The sequence below is a fragment of the Helobdella robusta genome, assembly GCF_000326865.2.
Source record: "Helobdella robusta unplaced genomic scaffold HELROscaffold_65, whole genome shotgun sequence".
NCBI classification, from domain to species: domain Eukaryota; kingdom Metazoa; phylum Annelida; class Clitellata; order Rhynchobdellida; family Glossiphoniidae; genus Helobdella; species Helobdella robusta.
In genome coordinates, this window is record NW_008705364.1 from 634,888 (window position 1) to 654,887 (window position 20,000).

General features: G+C 33.2%; 4 protein-coding genes across 4 annotated transcripts in view; 1 reads left to right on the forward strand and 3 right to left on the reverse strand.

Moving 5' to 3' along the window:
• HELRODRAFT_180860 (hypothetical protein) overlaps window positions 1-302 on the reverse strand; it is a gene marked incomplete at both ends in the record, with an annotated part of 2,227 nt that extends 1,925 nt beyond the window's left edge. The window contains one exon of the mRNA XM_009030153.1: window positions 153-302. Within this exon, the coding sequence (XP_009028401.1) occupies window positions 153-302 (150 nt within the window). The remainder of the gene's footprint in view (window positions 1-152) is intronic.
• Window positions 303-800: 498 nt separating this feature from the next.
• HELRODRAFT_180861 (hypothetical protein) lies at window positions 801-1,738 on the reverse strand (the record flags this gene model as incomplete). The annotated part of the gene is made up of 2 exons (XM_009030154.1): window positions 801-911; window positions 1,319-1,738. 2 exons carry the CDS (start codon window positions 1,736-1,738, stop codon window positions 801-803), a joined length of 531 nt encoding a protein of 176 aa, XP_009028402.1.
• A 764-nt stretch (window positions 1,739-2,502) lies between these two features.
• HELRODRAFT_180862 (hypothetical protein) lies at window positions 2,503-7,325 on the reverse strand (the record flags this gene model as incomplete). The annotated part of the gene is made up of 2 exons (XM_009030155.1): window positions 2,503-6,775; window positions 7,108-7,325. 2 exons carry the CDS (start codon window positions 7,323-7,325, stop codon window positions 2,503-2,505), a joined length of 4,491 nt encoding a protein of 1,496 aa, XP_009028403.1.
• Window positions 7,326-8,333: 1,008 nt separating this feature from the next.
• Window positions 8,334-17,382, forward strand: HELRODRAFT_88577 (hypothetical protein; the record flags this gene model as incomplete). Its single annotated transcript, XM_009030082.1, has 23 exons — window positions 8,334-8,399; window positions 8,656-8,749; window positions 8,877-8,981; window positions 9,170-9,285; window positions 9,580-9,627; window positions 9,752-9,805; window positions 10,272-10,440; window positions 10,582-10,757; window positions 10,893-10,964; window positions 11,160-11,222; window positions 11,445-11,585; window positions 11,899-11,989; window positions 12,164-12,315; window positions 12,637-12,715; window positions 12,895-12,956; window positions 13,049-13,151; window positions 13,389-13,527; window positions 13,582-13,673; window positions 16,059-16,152; window positions 16,426-16,531; window positions 16,745-16,836; window positions 16,962-17,120; window positions 17,319-17,382. 23 exons carry the CDS (start codon window positions 8,334-8,336, stop codon window positions 17,380-17,382), a joined length of 2,337 nt encoding a protein of 778 aa, XP_009028330.1.
• Between the last annotated feature and the right edge of the window lie 2,618 nt (window positions 17,383-20,000).

Here is a 20,000-nt window from a genome sequence, read left to right on the forward strand (position 1 = left end):
ACTCTTACCCGTTGATCTACAATCAAATTTAAATTAGTTTTCACTTTCTAAGACAAGGATATTAAAATCAGAGAAGAAGCGTCATAAAACTTTAAAAGATGAATGGTCTACAAACGAAAATTTAAATATCAATCAATCAAACAAAAGTTTACTTTTATTCTATTGATGGCTTCCTGAGCCTGCATAAGTCTGGTGGCCTTGGAAGGCTGTCCCTCAGAGATGAGCTGGGTGGAGCCCAGATACTGGGCCCTGAACAGAACACCCTCTATCAGAACTGTGGTGAGAATCAGTCGGTCGGTCATCAGTCGATCGGTTAGTCAACCAATTAAAATCAATCATTCATCTACTCAAACATTTGTTCAGTCGGTCATTTCATCTGTTAAAAGTATTTTAAGTAGTGCACTCAAATCTGGCACTCAAATCCACCCATAATCATTGAGTTCATTCAACTTAATAACTATAACTTACGATACTTAAGATTTAACTTAAAATACAAACTTTGACAAACCGTTAAGAAGATACTGTATGAAAATTCATAAAAATAAGTTTCGAAATCGAAACTGAATCTTCGGTCAATCTCTAAATAATATGTAAACTAACAAGATTCTCTTTCCCCATCGTTGCTGTTAGCATTTTTTGGTTTCTGCTTCTCGTCCTAACAATTATCCGTGAAATTGAATACAAAATTAAAATTTAAATAAAAAAACTATATTATTTATTGAATTATAACAATCATTCTTAATATTTCAATCAAATTTAAATGAATTTATTTGCAACAATTTTAATAAGCAAATACATTTTTAGCAGCAGTTGCAGTGGCTGTTGCTGGCGCTGCGATTGAGGCTGATGCTGAAGTTGTTGCAGTTGTTGAAGTCATTGATGAGGCCGATCCAGAAATTGATGTCGTCGTACTAGTTGATGAAATTGTTGTAGTTGTTTTGTCTTGCAATTTATTATCCAAGCATGCGCTCCTGCTATTGTGGTTGTTGACCCTTTTATTAGCAGCAACAACATTTTTATCAGCAGCTGCTGATGATGTTGTTGTCGTCGTCAAGGTTGATGATGACGACGACGACGATGATTGCAATGGTTTATTTACTGTTTCATTATTATTATTATTAGTAGTAGTAGTAGTGGTGGTGGTAGAAGCAGTTGAATTAGTAGTAGTAGTGGTAGTAAGAGAAGTAGCTGAAGTATTAGTAGCGGCAGTTGTAGCAGCACCAGTATTATATTTCTTAGCAGGCTCAATACTGATAGCTTTTTCTTCGACTAAGTTGGTGTTGTTTAGTTTGCTATTGTTGGTGTTTTTGTTGCTAACTTGTTTAGTGTTGTTGTTCGATCTATCTCTCAGTTTTTTCTGACTATTATTATTATTATTATTATTGCTATTAGTATCAATAGCTGAATCGTCAATATCAACGTTATTACTACTAACGCTATTGTTGTTGTTGATGTTTTTGCTGTTGATGTTCGATTGTTTGTTTGAAACATTGTTGTTGTTGCTGTTGTTGTTTTCAAGCGTCGGTCGGATATTGTTATCAGAGTTACTATTAGATTTGAAATCAGAACTCGATTGGATGTTGTGGTGTTTGAGATTGTTGTTATTATTATGAATATTATTATTATTGTTGTTATTTTTGGTCGAAGATTGAAACTTTGCAATCTCCAGCAACCTTTTCTTCTCAATCAGATCTTGGTCAATATGCTTCGAATCTTGAGAAACAAAATACTTATTCATTACGAATTTTCATATTATACGGAGTTAATTAAAACCATCATAACCAGTATCGCAGTCAGATAAAACGTTTCAAGTTTCAAAGAAAGTCCGTGGGGCAAAATGAAACTTGAAAGCAAAAATATTGAAACTTGAAGCCAACTGTTCGAAGAGTCCACGAAATAAAACTCTAAAGCAATGGCTCGCAGAGCCCGTGGAACAAAGCCTCTAGACGAGCATCGGACTCGCTTTCACGTTAAGTTTTCATATTTATATCAGTGGAAAACACATTTAAAAAACGAATTAACCAATGAATAAGAAAATGAATAAATACTTGTTGAAACACACTCGGGCTCCTCTCACTGAGACTTAAACTAAAAAATAAAAACAAAAGACAGAACAAAAAACAAATGATAATAATTAAAACCAAATTAATCAAAATTTAACCAAAAAAAAAGGAACGCGTACGTGTATAACGAAAAATTAAAAAACAAATCATTACACACAGACACTCACAGGCATATATGCACACATACACACACGCGCGCATATATATATATATATATATATATATATACCAGCTCTAGTCTTTGAGCCAGAACTGCTTGAATTATGGCTGGTTGATCTCCTGAAAAAAAATTTTTATTTATATAATATAATAATACCAACAAAAACACGAATAATGACATTATTATTAATAATAATAATCAATCAATCAATCAATCTTCGTTTTGCGTCCAGAGACACGGTTCCCCGAGGTAGGACGTAATAATAATAATGATAGATATTTACTTGTTACTCAAATCAATCGTATCATTTGATTCACTTGTCTTTTCACTTGGAAATAATTTTGAAGAATCTCTGCTCTTATTATTATTATTGTTGTTATTATTTTTTGCATTATTTGTACTGCCTTTAACATCATTTGATGCATATTTTATTTGGCCATTATTATTATTATTACTACTATTATTATTGATATTATTATTGCATTTGGCTTGCATAGAGTTTGTATTTTTATTAACATTATTTTTATTACTCAAAACTTTAGTATTATTACCACAAATATTTTTATTATTATTATTATCATTTTTATTAATATTAACATTATTATTATTCATTTTATTCGATTTCGCATTTGTCACTATCGGCGTTGCTGATGCTACAGATCTCTTTACATTTGCCAGTGAATTGTTATTATTTTTGTTGTTAGTATTGTTGATATCATTATTATTATTGTTGTTGTTATTATTATTACCGCGGACATCATTAGCGCTGTTGGTGAAAGTTGGGAGGGGTAATAATTTTTCGTCGTGTTTGTTCACGTTCTTGCAGCCATTTTGAGCCTGCTTAATTTCAGGGATTTGGTGATGATTCAGGGATGTGTTCAGCGATATCGACTTCTTCATTTTATTGGCTGAACTAGCTAGGTGGTTAGCTGAATCCACCATTCTGGAAAATTCTTTCAAAATTTTCGGCTTATTTTTTTTATTACTATTGTGTTTATTCACCTTCTTTTTCCTAGTCCTCTTGACGAAATCACCTTTATCATCATCGTCGTCGTCGTCACCATCATCATCGTCGTCATTGTTGTTAGTGTTGTTGTTGTTGTTGCCAAGGTGAACTTCATCACTGTTACAAAACATACCACCACCGACCTCACTCTTATTTCTTCTTTTGGTCAGGACATCATTTACACGGCCATCTCCACGCTCATCGTCTTTATTATTCTCATCATCAGAGGATAACCCGTCTTCAACAGCCGGCATCAAATTAGGCGAATTCTTCTCCCCAGTAGCGTTATCATCACCACCTCCGTTATTATTATTATTGTTGTTGTTATTACCAATCACGTGATCATCGGAAATTATGCTGCAGGCGTCTGCACTATCGCAATCTGTGATTTCAGGGGAGAGAGAGAAGGTCTTTTCGACATCCCTTATCATCATCATCATCATCATGGCCGAAGATAACGACGATGATGATTGTAGTTGTTGCTGCTGCTGTTGCTGCTGTCGTTGTTTTGTTTGTTGTAGTTGCTTGTTGCGGTTGTTGTCGCGCGGCTCGCTATCCGACAGGCACTCTCCATCACTCTTTAAAAATGGGTTCTTGGAGGATTTAATCAAATTATCAGTGAACATTTGGCCGGTGTTGTCCCCTTTATTATTATTATTCTTATTATTATTACTACTACTAATGTTGATTTTATTATTATTCTTACTATGTTTTGGATTTCTTCTATAGGATGATGACGACGATGATAAACAATGTTCGCCATCAACATTGATAATATCATCATCATCATCATCGTCTACTGCATCATCATCATTTTTAGATACATTACCAACACTATCATCATCATCATCAATCACGGCCTTACACCCACCATCCTCATTATTAACGTCACTTTTAAATTTAACATCATCGTCGTCATCGTCGTCGTCATCAAATTTGACCGTCATTCTCAACTCAGCTAGTAACTCATCAATAACAGAAAGTTCAATATTATTATTATTATTACCATTATTATTATTATTATTATTATTATTATTATTACTAATATTATTATTATTATCCAGCCGTGGTGATAATGATGATGTGCCGGGGTTGCTTCTTTTGTGGTTGTCGCTGATAAATTCATAAATATTATCGTTATCGTATTTGCCATGATCATCTGACGTTCTATCAGCACTTACGAGTTTCTTTGCATTAGTCATAGTGCAAGTACTGTTATTAGTAGTATTAGTAGTAGTATTAGTAGCAGTAGTATTAGTAGTAGTATTAGTAGCAGTAGTATTAGTAGTAATTGTTGTTTTTGACACTCTTTCGTCATCATCATCATCGTCATCGTTAGCATCATTTGCAAATGGATTTGTGTTGAAAGATTTAGATCTAGAAATGTTAACATTTCCCCCACCATCATCATCATCATCATCATTATTATTATTACTAGTATTGCTACTATCCTTACAACAGTTATTGTTAGCAAATCTATTGTAAGCACATTCGTTATTAGCATCAGCGTCATCACCATTAATGCTGTTCTTATCATTGCTACCGTCACTACTATTAATATTATTATCGTTTTTATCAGTGTTATTATTATTATTGTTGTTGTCATTATTATTATTGGTTGGGGTGTGGTCATTGATGAGGTCAACGGCGACCGAGCCGTATAGGATCGTCCTAATCTCATTCAGGCTGGACTCAATGTCCTCACTCCTGAAATCAATGATTTTTTTGCTCTGCTGGGAAAATTTATTATTATTATTATTGTTGTTGTTATTATCACTTTCATTATTACTATTATTATTAATTTTATTATCATTGTTATCTCTAGAGCTGGCATTAATCCCAACTAAATACTTGTCCAATTTTTTAAAATCATCATCATCGTCGTCGTCGTCGACTACGTCATCATCATCATCATCATTATCAACATCATCGTTCTTATTATTATTATCGTCATCATTATCAGCACCGCCGCTAACGCTATCATCATCATCATCATCTCTGCCATAATCATCATCAACCCCGCCACCATCATCATCATCATAATCATTATTAATTGTAAGGTTTATGATTTTCTTATCAAAACTGCTAGCATTCTTCGACTTGGTGATACTGGCGTGATTAAATTTACCATTCTTTTTATCAGCACCATCACCACCATCATCATCATCTTTATTATTCCTGCTATCATTATTTTTAACAGTTTTATCTTTATCATCTTTTCCAATATCATTATTACCCCTTTTGGGTGACTGAATTCTACAGTAGTAGTCGTCCTTATCGTCATTGTCATCATCATAATCAGCACCGCGACTAACTTTATTATTTTTCTTATGATTAATATTATTATTATTATTGTCAATTTTGTTGTTGTTATCATTATCATCAACTCTCTTGGCTAAGCCAGGGGATGGTTTTAATTGCTGTTTGACATGTTTAATGATGTTGTTGTTTGTGTTGTTGTTACTACTACTACTAACCCTACTACTGCTATTATTATTATTAATTTTTAGTTCTTTGTTTTGGGGTCTTTCATCAAGTTTGTTGTTGTCTTTGTCATTGTTGGTGTTTGTATTAAGGTCCTCAAATTTTTTATTAATTTTCAACTCCTCAACATCACTGACACTAATGTTATTTTTACTGTCTGAAGCTTTTAGATTATTGTTAATGTTTTTGTTGACGTTTTTGTCATTCAACTCACCTAACGACTCGACTTTATGCAACTTAAATGTATCTTTGACCCTAATTGGATTTCCGTCGTCATCAAATCCCTTGGTTCGATTGCAATAAAACTCCAATGTTACTTTGGGTCCTTTGAGCTGTGAGGTCAGTACTTTACTGCCACTACTGCCACCTACAAATCCATTTATCAGTAGATTCATTTTACTTTCGCTATCTATGTTTGAGATTCTTTGGTCTTTGATTAAATCTTTTTCTGTGAAAATTTCGTTCAGTTCTATCGCTCGTTCGTCAGTGTCAAATCTGTGTGTCAGGTTGACGGCTGGTTCTATTTTTAAATTGTGATTGGACCCCAGACTGTTGTTGAGGTTGACCATTTTGTTATTTTGATTGGTTCTGTGTGAGTCTGATTTTAATTGTCTGGAATCTAGCGGCTTATTTTTGTTGAGATGCATAAATTTTGTTATATCATGATCAGCAATGGTTTGCTCAATATTTGATTTCATGTCAACATCAACACATTCATCTCTTTCATTATTTTTATTAGCAGACAAATTTTTTTCAGTAACACTTCTGATAACACCATCTATGTCTTCATAGTCATCATCAATGTCATCGTCGTCGTCGTCGTCATCATCGAGATCATTATCAAGATAACCATCATTATCATTATTTTCAGCATCATTTTCACTTTTGTATGAACTTGCACTTTCTATTGCATTGTCTTGGGAAGAGTTTATTTCATTATCTATGCTCTCATTATCATCCATCATATGAAAATTGTTAGAAACACTGCTAATATCACTCAGATGACATGAATTGTTATCACTTAGGTTGACATCTAGACTTCCGGTTTCATCTAAAAATCTGCTGAGAAAAAAAAATCAAAAATTAGATTGGATGATACAAGTTTACAAAATTTAAAGTAGAAATGATTTCAATTATATATCATCACATATTATAAAAACAAAAATACTATCAGTATTTATTCACTTTCAAATATAATGAAATTGTTGAAAAATTGTGATAATTTAATCTTTAATGAAATTTACTTATAAATTATAATAGCTTTCACCAAAATTGTATTATAAGGTTTAAAAATAATAAGTTAATTTCAATTTGTTTCTTTATATTTTATAATATTTACCTTTCAAAGTATAAAATTTGATAATTAAAAATTGACTTAAAAAATACAAAAACACCTCCTCAGTCTGCTATAGCTACTTGACTGATTTAAAGTGGCCAGAAAATCGCCTAAATAAGAAAAATTGTGGTTAGGATTGACAGAAGTATTAGCAGCGGCCATCAAATTAGAATTGTTGGGAGGTCCATCAACTGTTGATTCAACTTTTGTTGCACATTCATTTACGCTTCTCTTTTTATCAGACGAATTTGTGTCAGTTAAAAATGGATTATCCATATTTTAACTTGTTTTTTTGGATTTTTGTTTTTCAAAAATAGTGCCTGATAAGAACGCGATTCAGTAAAATTACATCGTGACAATGAATAAATAAAAATGCAAAATTATACGGTTCGTCTAATGGATGAATCATTTTTGTCTGCAAATAGGCATGGACTTTAAACAAAAAGAATGGTTCGCCGATGTCACAAGAATATAGCTAGCAAACATTCATTTTATAAAGTACTTTGTTATTTTGCTTAAAATTAATGTTCATTAGAGAAAAAACTTTTAAAAGTCTAATTAAACTAAGGGCCAACCATTTTCAATGGTCAATCGTCCTCTAAATTGAGGACTAAAAGAAGGACCAACCGTCTTTAGTTTAGAAAAGAGTCATAGGCCCATTACCCTCTTCCCATGGAATTATATAACTCAATTATATAATTCAATGCCTCTTCCTAGGTTCAGAGAAATCAACAGCACACAAACATCGTAAATTCAATTCAATCAATTCATGGGAAACGAGAACGACACATTACACGTGAAGCATGTTATGTGCGGGGGATCTATTTGTCATATTCGAAGCCGTCACCGCACAGCACCCGCTGCGAAACAGCACCAGGCAACCTTACCTAGGCCGCAGGGGGCAATCATCTAATTCAACTGAGGACCAACCGTCTTTAGAGGGCAATCGTCTAACTTAACTAAAGACCAGCGTCCAACTAAATAGAAATAATAAAACGTTCAGCTAAATAGAGACCAACGATCCAAATTAGACTGAAAAATACAACAGATTTTTCTTTACGTTACAATATTGATAAACGAAGATTTAACAAGTAGATCGACCCAATCTAATGCACGTATGTAAGCAAAAAAATTTAGCTAAGATTCTCTGCATATGTACGCTTTATTTTTCTCTATTTAACTTTACAATTTTTGTAATTAACTTATTTAATTATTTTATTTAATTATTTTATTTAAATTTTATATTTTGAAACACTGAAGTCCGATTCATAAATTTTTAAAACTATGGGAAACACTGATGCAAAATTAAATTTCCGAAAATCTGTGGTCCAGCTGACAACTCGTACCCAGGTAAGTCCGGAAATTAAAATCACTGATCAGTGCAATTCAGAATTGTTTTTATTGTTAACTTTGTACTATTTTTAGACCAATGGCTTGAGTTGTCAATTGAATTGTCAAGAAGAAAAACACTGATTTTAATTAATTTTCTTAGCTTTTCTTTTAGTCTTTTAGAAGTTTTAGCCTCTCATAATAAATTGTCTGATCATTAATTAATTAATTAACTCTGTCTTGTCAGGAACTAACTAATTAAAAATGTAAAATTTAGCCTGTAGATGCAAATGATGAAGCTTTTTGGAGTCAGTTTTGGTCTGAATCAGCAACATGCATTCAAGATGTTTTCACTCTGATCCCAGCTGCTGGTTAGAAATTGAGAAAAATGGAAAATCAAATTTGGTTTAAATATTAAAAATTAAATAATTTAAATTAAATTAAAATGGACTTAATCTTTTTTCTAACCATCCATTTTCCTGAAATTAGGGCTCTGAGAGAAGAGTCCCCATCTAAACCTGCCAAAACTTGTTACCAAGGCTGTTGAAAAATTAGTGCAAGTGGAGATTCGGGGGTGTAATCTGGTGAGGGACGACAAGATGGGTGGGTTTTGGGAATTTTTTGTATTTAAAACTTTTTTATAATCTAAAATTTTCTGTTTTCTGATATTATTTAGCTTGTTTTTAGTTAAATAAATATAATATCATGAAATTTAAAATTATAATTATTCATAATTGTTTATTTATGTGACTGTTTATTTATTTATTGATTTATTTATTTATTTATTATAGTTCAGAACTGCATAAGACTTTTGATAAGAATTCTTCCATACATATTTGAAGACCCTGACTGGAGAGGATTTTTTTGGAGCACACTTCCCGGACACAAGCGAGATGATGCCAACGAAGTATAAACACACACGCACACACGCGCGCACACACACACGCACATTCATGCATTGGCTGCTATATTGTTGTGATATTTGTCATTTTCTCATCTTCCCTTACTTTTTAATAATTCAAAATCAACAAAATATGTGTGCATTGGTGTGTATGTGACTGTGTGGTTACTCTGTCTTTCTCTGTGTTGTGTATATTTGAATAGCAATAATAGCTATAGTTATAGTAATAATATAATTATTAATAGAAATATCAAGAATATAAATTATAGGAATGGTAAATTTTTGTTCATTCCCATGTAGCCAGACAACAGTGTGCCACTGGCCCAATCTCTCATCACATCTCTCTGTGTTTGTATGCCTGCTATGTTCAAATATAATTATAATAATTATTATTTATTATTTTATTATAATTATTGTTATAATAATTATTGTTATTATTATTATTATTATTGATAAAAAAAAATTGCTACAGGATTTGCTCTTCTGTCCAGACTTTACTGTATCTCCAAACAAAAAATCAGGACCTGTTAGTCTATTATTATTATTGTTGCTGTTATTGTTGTCGTTGTTGTTGTTGTTGTTGTTGTCGTTGTTGTTATGGTCGTTGTTGTTGTTGTTCTTATTTTTGTTTATTGATTTTTTGTGTGGGTTGTTGTTAATCAATGGAGACCATTTGTTTTAATGCCTTCATTTCTTTGTAACACTTACATTTATTGTTGTTGTTGTATCTTAATAAGTTCATTCATTCATTAATTCATTCGTTCACTCATTTTTTTTTTTATTAATCAATCAGTCTATCACCAATTAAATGATAATTCACCTCTGGTGCATTAATTTATTTTAACATTTCACCATAATTCATTATAATTTCATCATCATTCACTAAAAACTGACTGCTGGTGCATTATTTTTTATAGATCTGTTGATAATCTGTCACTAATTCACCACTAATTCATCACTAATTCACCACCGATGCCTCAATCTACCGCAAGGACAACCCTGAAGACATGTCGATGATTGACAGCTGCGAGTATATTTGGGCGGCTGGTGTCGGCTTCACCCACAACCACCCTGCCACAGCCACCTACGAACAAAACAGGACTGAAATTTTGAAGTTGTTGCTCACATGTTTCTCTGAAACTATGTACATCCCCTCTCACGGTTTGTTTCTTCGCTCTTTCGTTTATTCATCCATTCATTCATTCGATCGATCTTTTTCCATTTTTTTATTCATTCATTTGTTTGTTAATTCATTCATTTATTTATTCCATTCATCCATACATCCATTAATTTCCTAAGCAGCAGATTCCCTAATCGAGACTAATCAGTGGATATCCTATTTTACCTCGACTGACAATCGACACGTTCTGCCACTCTTCACTTCCCTCTTAAACATCGTCTGCTCCTACGATCCAGTTGGCTACGGCTTGCCATACAATTATCTCATGTTCAATGATAGTAGAGAACCGCTTGTTGAGGTCTGCGCGTTTGTGCGTGCGTGCGTGTGTGTGATGTGTGAGTGTGTGTGTGTGTGTGTGTGTGTGTGTGGTGTGGGAGTGTGTGGTTTGTGTGTATGTGATTTGCAATAATATAAACTACTATCGCTACTACAGATAGCTCTGCACGTTCTATGCGTCACTTTAGATAGCGACAACAACAACCTCAATAGCCAATCACCTTCTGACGTCATTTCCGGGTCACACGAGAGAACCAATAGCAGCAGTAATAATGGGGTCACTACCGATAGAAGGCCATCTGGCGAGGTCGGATTAGATTAGTGAATTAATTAGCTCAAAAACAAATTGGGTAATGAATTAATTAGTGAATTAGTTGGAAAGTGACTTTGAAAATAAATTTATTAGTGAATGAATTGATTCAAGGTTCAATTTGGTGGGTCTGACAATCTCTTTGTCAACTATTTGTCGAGAATTCATAGAGAAGATGTGAGTTTTTAGACTTTTCCTTCATTTTTAAAGGCTTAAGTCGTTTGTTGGGTATCAAGTTTTGATGATGAATTCTTTGGAGAAAAATTATTACTCTATCTCTCTCTTTTTCTCTCTTTTTCTTTTTTCATTTCTCTCTCTCTCTCTCTCTCTCTCTCTCTCTCTCTCTCTCTCTCTCTCTCTTTCTATTTTTCTCTGAATGTTTTGTAAAACCGATTTCAGGATTTTTCGTTCATGTTGAAAGGGATAACTCGCCTGTTGAATAACCCACTGCTGCAGACGTATCTGCCCGGCTCGTGCAAGAGGATTCAATTTCATCAGGAGCTATTAGTTTTTCTATGGAAAATTTGTGATATTAATAAGGTTTTCAGTGGTTTTTTCGCTTGTTCGTTTGCTCCTTCATTCGTTTGTTCGTTTGTTCAATCATTTATTCATTCCATCTTTCCTTCATTAGTTTCTTGCTTCATTAGTTCATTTTCGTCATGTGTTTTTTTGCTTTTAGTTGGCTCTGTACTTCGTGGTATACTTTATATAGTATTTAATCGACAGAAAATAAATATTATTTAATGAAGAAAGAAACGAATTAAGAATAGATGGAGTGAACGAACGAACAAAACCTTATTAAAATAAAATAAACAGGATTAATAATTTATCATAATTACATTTTGCCGCACAGAAGTTTATGTTCTACGTACTGAAGAGTAGTGATGTCCTAGATATATTGGTTCCTATTTTGTACTACTTAAATGACGCCAGATCAGATCAATGTACGTTTCTGTGTGTACGTGTGTGTGTGTGTGTCTTCATCATCATTTGCTGCAACATTGTCATCGTTATCATCACCCTCCATATCATCGAAATCAATATCACGGCCATCATTATCATCAACATCATCATCAAAATCGTCGAGAACGTCACCATCATTCTCACCACCATGACAGCGAGAGTTGGGTTGATGCACATTGGTGTGTTCATCTTGCTGTTGTTGAGCGGGGAACGAAACTTCGGGGTGCGACTAAACAAACCCTACACGGTTCGAGTACCCATGGACATCCCTGTTTTCACAGGGTCCCACGCCGATCTACTCATTATTGTTAGTTAGGGATTAGTGAATGTGACGAATGGTGGCTAACTCGATATATTTCTTACAATTCTTTCTTGTGTACTTCTGAAGTTGTGATGAATTTGATGACATGCACAACATTCTACAGGCGAGGATCTCGTTGCATTCGAACTCGGCGGTGCCAGGCGGCTTAACCAATGAATGTTATCATGCGCGACTGATGATGACGACGATGATGGCTTAATATTAACGATGATGATGGTATGATGATATGATGATGATAAAGATATTTATGGTGATGATAATGGTGTTTATGATGATGATGATGATGACGAGGATGTGTTCGTGTAGGTGTTCCATAAGATCATCACATCCGGTCATCAAAGGTTGCAGCCTCTGTTTGACTGCTTACTGACCATCATTGTAAATGGTGAGTCGTAATAGTGGATGGTGATGAAGATGATGATGAGGATTTCTGTGATAGTGATGATGGCTTTGAGCGTTGGTTATGGTGATGAAATTGCGATAATATGGGTGATGCTATTATCATTTTTGTCATCATCATCATCACCCTCATCATCTTCTTTATCATCATCATCATCATCATAGTTTCTCCTTATTTGAAGACATTGTCGATGGTTGCCAGTGCTAAACTCCTGCATCTTCTTGAGGTGATGCTGAAGATGATGTTGATGTTTTTATTATTATTATTATTAATTATTATTATAATAATTATTATATTATATTATAATAATGAACTTAGGCATTTTCAACACCGTGGTTCTTATTTGCCAGCCCGTCAAACCACCATCTCATGTTCTTTCTCCTCGAGGTCTTCAACAACATCATTCAGTATCAGTTTGACGGTCCGCTAGTTCATTCGTGAATTAATGGATGGATGGATGGTTTAATGGATTAATGATTGGATGAATGGACGGATGAATGAATGGGATGAATGAATGGATGAATGTATAAGTAGATAAATATATTTGAAATTATAGATTAACAGAACTGATATAATACACTATACATATATACATGTGTAGATGGATATGCAGATAAAAACGCACACACACACACACACACACACACAAACTGGACAGGCAACTCAAACCTCGTGTACACCATAATAAGAAAGCGTCAGATCTTTCACCAGCTAGCAAGCCTACCGTGTGACCATGCAAGCATAGCTAAAGCCCTAACTAGACTAACCCGAAAACTATCAAAAGGGGGTCCAACAACGTCATCTACGCTAGCAACTAGTACTAGTAACTCTCTCCCCGTCACTAATTTTAGGCAGAATGAGGAGGAGGAGCCTATGGAGGGGTCCAAGCCGGCGGTCACTGCCGAACCAGGGACTCTGCAGACGAGTCTTGCTGCTACACCTGGTTAGAGATTAGAGAAGTGTGTGTACGTGTGAGTGTGCATGTGTGTGTGTGTGCGTTCGTGTGTACGTGTGTGTGTGCATAGAAATTTTAGTTCTTTCATTTTGTGTATGTTAGTTTTCGTATCACTGTTCATATAGTTAGTGGTTAGATGGTTTGGTTTATTTAATAATATTCCAAGTGTTGTTCAGTTAACGTTGTTAATTAAAAGAAGATTTATTTCCAATTTCTAAATTGGATTTACTTTCAAATCATTTACTTTAATTTGCTTTTGCTTCTGTTGTATATACCTACGGATAAGTTATTTATATTAGTTAAGTCATTCAATTTATTTACGCTGATTGTTTCTTTTTTTAGTTTTAGGGTTGTTGTTGTTTAAAATTATTTACTTAAACCATTTTTTTCTTCAACTTCTTTTTTACCATCCATGAAAACACCGACGAGATGCACCGATGATTAGTTAGTTGCTCGACTATTCGACCGAAACCGAAGGCTGGTTACCAAAAAACCCACCATTTTGAAAAAAATCTAATTGTTTGAAATGAGAAACAAACCATTGGAAATATTATAAAACGGTAGGCGATTTATGTATATTCAATACTTCTCTATCGAGATAATGTTCAGTCTCTGGTTCAAATTCAGAAGTTTCAATTGCTATGATTGGAAAAATAAATTTCCCGCTAGCAATAATCAACAATTATTCTTCTGAAATCCGAAAAGTGATTACTTAAACGGAGATCGCCCTTCTCGGCCTTTAAAAATGGCCAGAACCGAATGTCACATTTTGGCCGAGCCAAACATTCGGTGCGTCTCTAATTTTGATCATCAGACATTCATAATAATCTCATATAATACAACATACAACGTACATACAACGACATACATCATACACAGCATGCTCACATACAAGCACACACACACACAAACAAACCATCACACTCACACACACAAACAAACAAGCAAACATGAAAACAAGCAATAACATTTCAGCCATTCGTTCAACCACACGAACATACCAAGCAATCAGTGCAAACGATGGTGAACAAGAGTGTGAACGGTACAACATTAGCAAATTTAAATCTACCAATAATGAACACATCCTCACTTACGAGTGTAATAAATACAACAAACTGATCACGCATTACGACAAAGATTACAATTGTAATAGTAACAATAATACTAAAAATAATTATAGTAGTAATAATAATAATTATAATTATGACGCAAATAATTACGCTGATGATGAAGTGAATGAATTAAAAGTAGCAAAACAATATGTCGGATTCGCAGAGGTAGGGGAGCTAATAAACGTTAACGACGATGAAGATGGTAACGTTAACATTACTGGGGGAAGATCTAGTGATAATAGAGGTAAAACCAAAAATGGGGAGGTTAGGAAATTAGGGAAGAGTCTGATTAGGGATGAAGCGGACGGGTGCGAGAAGGTTCCCCTGTCGAAGTTGGCTAACATGCAGAAAATAACCAAAGTGCCTGGTAGTGTTGTTAAGTCGCAACTCGTTGAAATGATTGGTGAGTTTTTGTTGTTGTTGTTGTAGATGTTGTTGTTGATGATGATGTTGTTGTTGTCGTTGTTGTAGATGATGTTATTGTTATAGTTGTAGATGATGTTGTTGTTCTTGTTGTTGATGACGATGTTGTTGTTGTTGTGGATGTTTTTGTTGTTGATGCTGGTAGTGATGTTGTTGATGTTATTGCTATTGTTGATGGAGTTTTATATCATTAGTCCATGGCCGTACTAAATGTTGATAACGTGTGTGTGCGCGCGTACGTGTGTGTGTTTGTGTGTGTGTTTTGTTGATACGTATTTATGCATTTTAATATTTACTTTCATTTTTACAGGGCGGTTCATTCAAGCTGCGTGTATTTCTAATTAAGCTTTCACTTATTATTGTTGTTGTTGTTGCTGTTGTTGTTGTTGTTGTTATTGTTGTTGTTATTGTTGTTTTTGTTATAAGTTGATAAGTTGAAACGATAACCGATGTACATTGATTGAGTCATTGTATTTAACGAGCTTGTTTGAATTCTTTTTATCATTTAATTTATCAATTTCCGTCCCGTGCATGTGATAGTTTTTCTATGTTTCTATCATTTTCACTATTTAATATTGTTATTAGTTCTTTGTTTTTGTTTTTTCGCAAATATTTTCGTTCACTCCTTAGAAATTTGATCATCTATGTTTTATTCATTTACCGTTTATTTATTTATTAAAAAGCTATTGTTTATCAATCATTGACTATGATCGTATGTGTGCCTCTGTGTGTGTGTGTGTGTGTGTGTGTGTGTGCGTGTACGTGTGAAGAGAAAGAAAGGAGAGAGAGAGAGAGAGAGAGAGATTTATTACTTCAACATCGTCACCATCATGTGTAGGCATAGACAAGATGACAGAGAAGTCAGAGGCTCCCAATATGATAACAGATCAGACCGAAACCAATCCTAACTCGTTTACATCGCTACCAACAACGTCTCAACAGCAACAACAACAACAGTATAGCCTGTCTGATGATTTGTTCGGCAATGATGCTGCTACCACCAGCGGCAACAAGCCACTCACTCGTGACGATAATCAGAATGATGATAACGATGATAGCGATGAGGTTATTCGCGCTGGCGGTGATGATGATGACGGAAGGAAGAGGACGATATCATCATCAGTGAGTAAATTTATTTCGAACACCCCTCTGGTTGGATTAATTCATTTTTTTTTTGACTTTCAGTCGTCGGCAGCGCCAGGAAGTCCCGCGAATTCGACACGCTCATGCGCCACTACTACTAATACCTCGGAAAAGTCCAAATCTTACAAGAAGGGGGGTTCGAGTAGCTGGGTTGCTAGCCCTGAATGGGTTAGAATCGTTGTTGCTACGTTTGAATTGTAAAGAGCTGAAAGAAGTAATGCAAGCATTCATCCAAACAAACATTCATGCATGCACTTACTTATGCACCCCACAAACATGTATGCATTGCGTACACAACACAAGCATACACACACGTACACACACAAGCATACACACTACACACACACGTACACACACAAGCATACACATACACACACAAAGGTACAAAGCTGGAAGCAGAAACTACCTCTACAGACGATAATGAGACTCTTACAAGTCTTAGTGCCACAAGTTGAAAAAATCTGCATTGACAAGTTAGTGCGAGTTCCCTTGAGAGATGATTAATCATTTTCAATTAATCACTTTTAAACCATTTTCACTTTTAAACCATTTTCACTTTTAAACCATTTTCACTTTTAAACACTCCACCTCCACGCAGAGGACTGACAGACGAGTCGGAAATTCTGAAATTTCTTCAACACGGAACATTGGTGGGACTACTTCCGGTTCCCCATCCAATCCTTATCAGGAAATACCAGGCCAACTCCGGAACAACCATGTGGTTTCGGACATACATGTGGGGGATTATTTATCTCAGGTAGGTGGTTGGCTAGATGTGTAGGTCTCGTCACAAGTCAGTGTGATATGCTGACGTGCAAATCTTTAATATTTTTTACCAATGTTATTAATTTTATTGTTAATAATAATAATATTGTTATTATTATTATTAAGAGTATTTATTTATTTATTTATTATTATTATTATTATTATTACTGTTATTATTATTCCATTCGAGAAATGTGAATCCGCCAATCTGGTATGACACGGACATCAAGCTGTTCGAGATTCAAAGGGTCTGATGCAGTTACATCCTAAATTAGATTATAATTTTTTATTATTGTTATTATTATGGTTATTATTATTATTTTTATTGCTGCTGCTGTTGTTGTTGTTGTTGTTGTTGTTTAATTCCACTTTTAAATATTTTTTTATAAGATAATTGCATGTTAAATTGTTAATATACCTATATTTTATAAACTTGTGTATAATTTTTGTTCTTCACTGCATACATACGAACAAGCACATACACATATACTCGGATTTCAAATTGATTAATCTATGCTTCTTATATAAAACATCAAGCTAATTTGAAGGTTGATTGGTAAATAAGTGTGTGTATATGTATTTATGCATGTATGTAAGCATGTATGTATGTATGTTTGTTTGTATGTATGTATGTTTGTATGTATGTACGTATGTATGTTTGTATGTATGTAATTTTCTGCATATCTTAGTTATAATGAAGATTACTTTTTGATTATTGCAATGTTGGAATGCTGTCAAATAAATACATGAATATTTATTTATTATTTAGCTATATTTAAACTTTGGTTTTATAAAAATCACGACATAATTAATTATATATTTCATTTTAAATGAGTAATATTAATATATATATATATATATATATATATATATATATATATATATAATACTGTTCTGTTAATCTCTGTGATTGTGCAAATGAACAAATATCTATTGGTTGATTGATTGATTGATTGATTGATTGATTGATTGATTGATTGATTGATTGATTGATTGATTGATTGATTGATTGATTGATTGATTGATTGATTGATTGATTGATTGATTGATTGATTGATTGATTGATCAATTTTAATCATGAATATTAATTTTAAATCAGTTAATGATCATTTTGTTACAAGTGTGCCAATGCATGATTCCTTCGTTAATTTCGATTTCTTTGTGTTCTTCTTGTTTATTTAAGTAAAAATAAATAATTATAAAATAATAATAATAGTAAATGCGTTGGTTTTTTAATAAATTTTATAATAAAATTTACTTTTAAATAAGTTCAAAATACTTTTTATGAAAGGTATTCGTATACATTAAATGTATATGAATGAATGAATAAATGAATGAATGAACGTAAAATTGAACAAATTTGCTAAAAGAATGAATGAATAAGTGACTGAATGAATGAATGAATAAGTCATTAAGTCTTTAACTAAAGTAATTAAAATATCAAATATCAATTTATCTACATACATATATATTCACACAGATACGCATACACACACATACATACATACACACACACATACATACATACAAACAAAAGTATGTAGAAACACAGACATTGTTAATTTGTGTAACATAACGAATCAAAATGAATTAAGTGTTAAAATGGTCAAATATCCAGTATCAACTCACTAAGGATAGATATCAATGTTTAATGTAATTAAGTTTGTTTACGTGTGTATGTATGTACGTGTGTGTTTACTAATTACGGAATATTGCTTCTATTTAAAATGTTAAAATTTTAATTTTTTTAATTGTTTTTCAATTTGGTAATTAATTTCTTTTATCTGGTATAAATTTTAAAAAATAAAATCGACATTACCGAAAATAATTAAAAATTGAGATTCTTTGCATATTCTCTGCTTCAACCCATAAGAAAGTGTTGTAGCCTATGTTGGTAAATAAACCTTCTATATACGTATGTATGTACGTGTATGTGTGTGCGTATGTGTGTGTGTGTGTGTGTGTATGTATGTATTATTTATAAATTACTGCCTAGAGGACGCAGACAATGTAACTTATGTAAATAATAATCTTTTTAATATTTTGCAATTTTTCAAAACCTATGACCTTCTTTTTCTTCTTCTTCTCTTCTTCTTTTTCTTCTTCTTATTATTATTATTACTATTGTTATTATTTTTCTTATTCCAAAAATCTTCCTTTGGTTTATTCGTAATATATATTTTAGTTAAATCTCAAGTCTTACACAATGCCTAGAGACCACGATTGCCACATGCTTCTTGCATGTATGTGTGTGTGTATGTTTGTATGTGTGTTTGTGTGTGTGTGTTTGTATGTGTACGTGTGTTTTCTTCTTCGGTATTTCTGTTGGATTGGCGCCCGAAAAGTATGAGAGGAACTTAAATTGATCTTAATTGAAATTTTTTTTCATTAGAAATGTTTATACTCGTTCGTTCGTTCACTCGTTCATTCATTCACTCATTCATTGGTTTATTCATTTGTTCATTCATTCATCCGCTTATTCATTAATTCGTTCGATCGTTCGTTCCTTAAATACGTGTTTTATGTTTGAAAAGTTTTCTTGCGTTTCTGTTTATTTTTCAACCTGATTTTTTCAATCAATCAATCAATCAATCACTCAATCAATCAATCACACAATCAACCAATCATTCACTCAATCAATCTGGCATTAAATAAACAATTGACGCATTATTTTGATGTAAAATTGGTGGCAATTTAAGTAAAAAATTTATCAAATTCTCAAAATCTAAACGAAACAATCTAATCTAGTTTTTTTTCTTTCTCTTTCTCTCTCTTTCTCTTGCTTTCTTTCTCTCTATCTATTATGTTTTTCTCACTTAATCAAAATCAACAAACACATTAACTAATATTATTTTAATTGTTTAAAAATAAT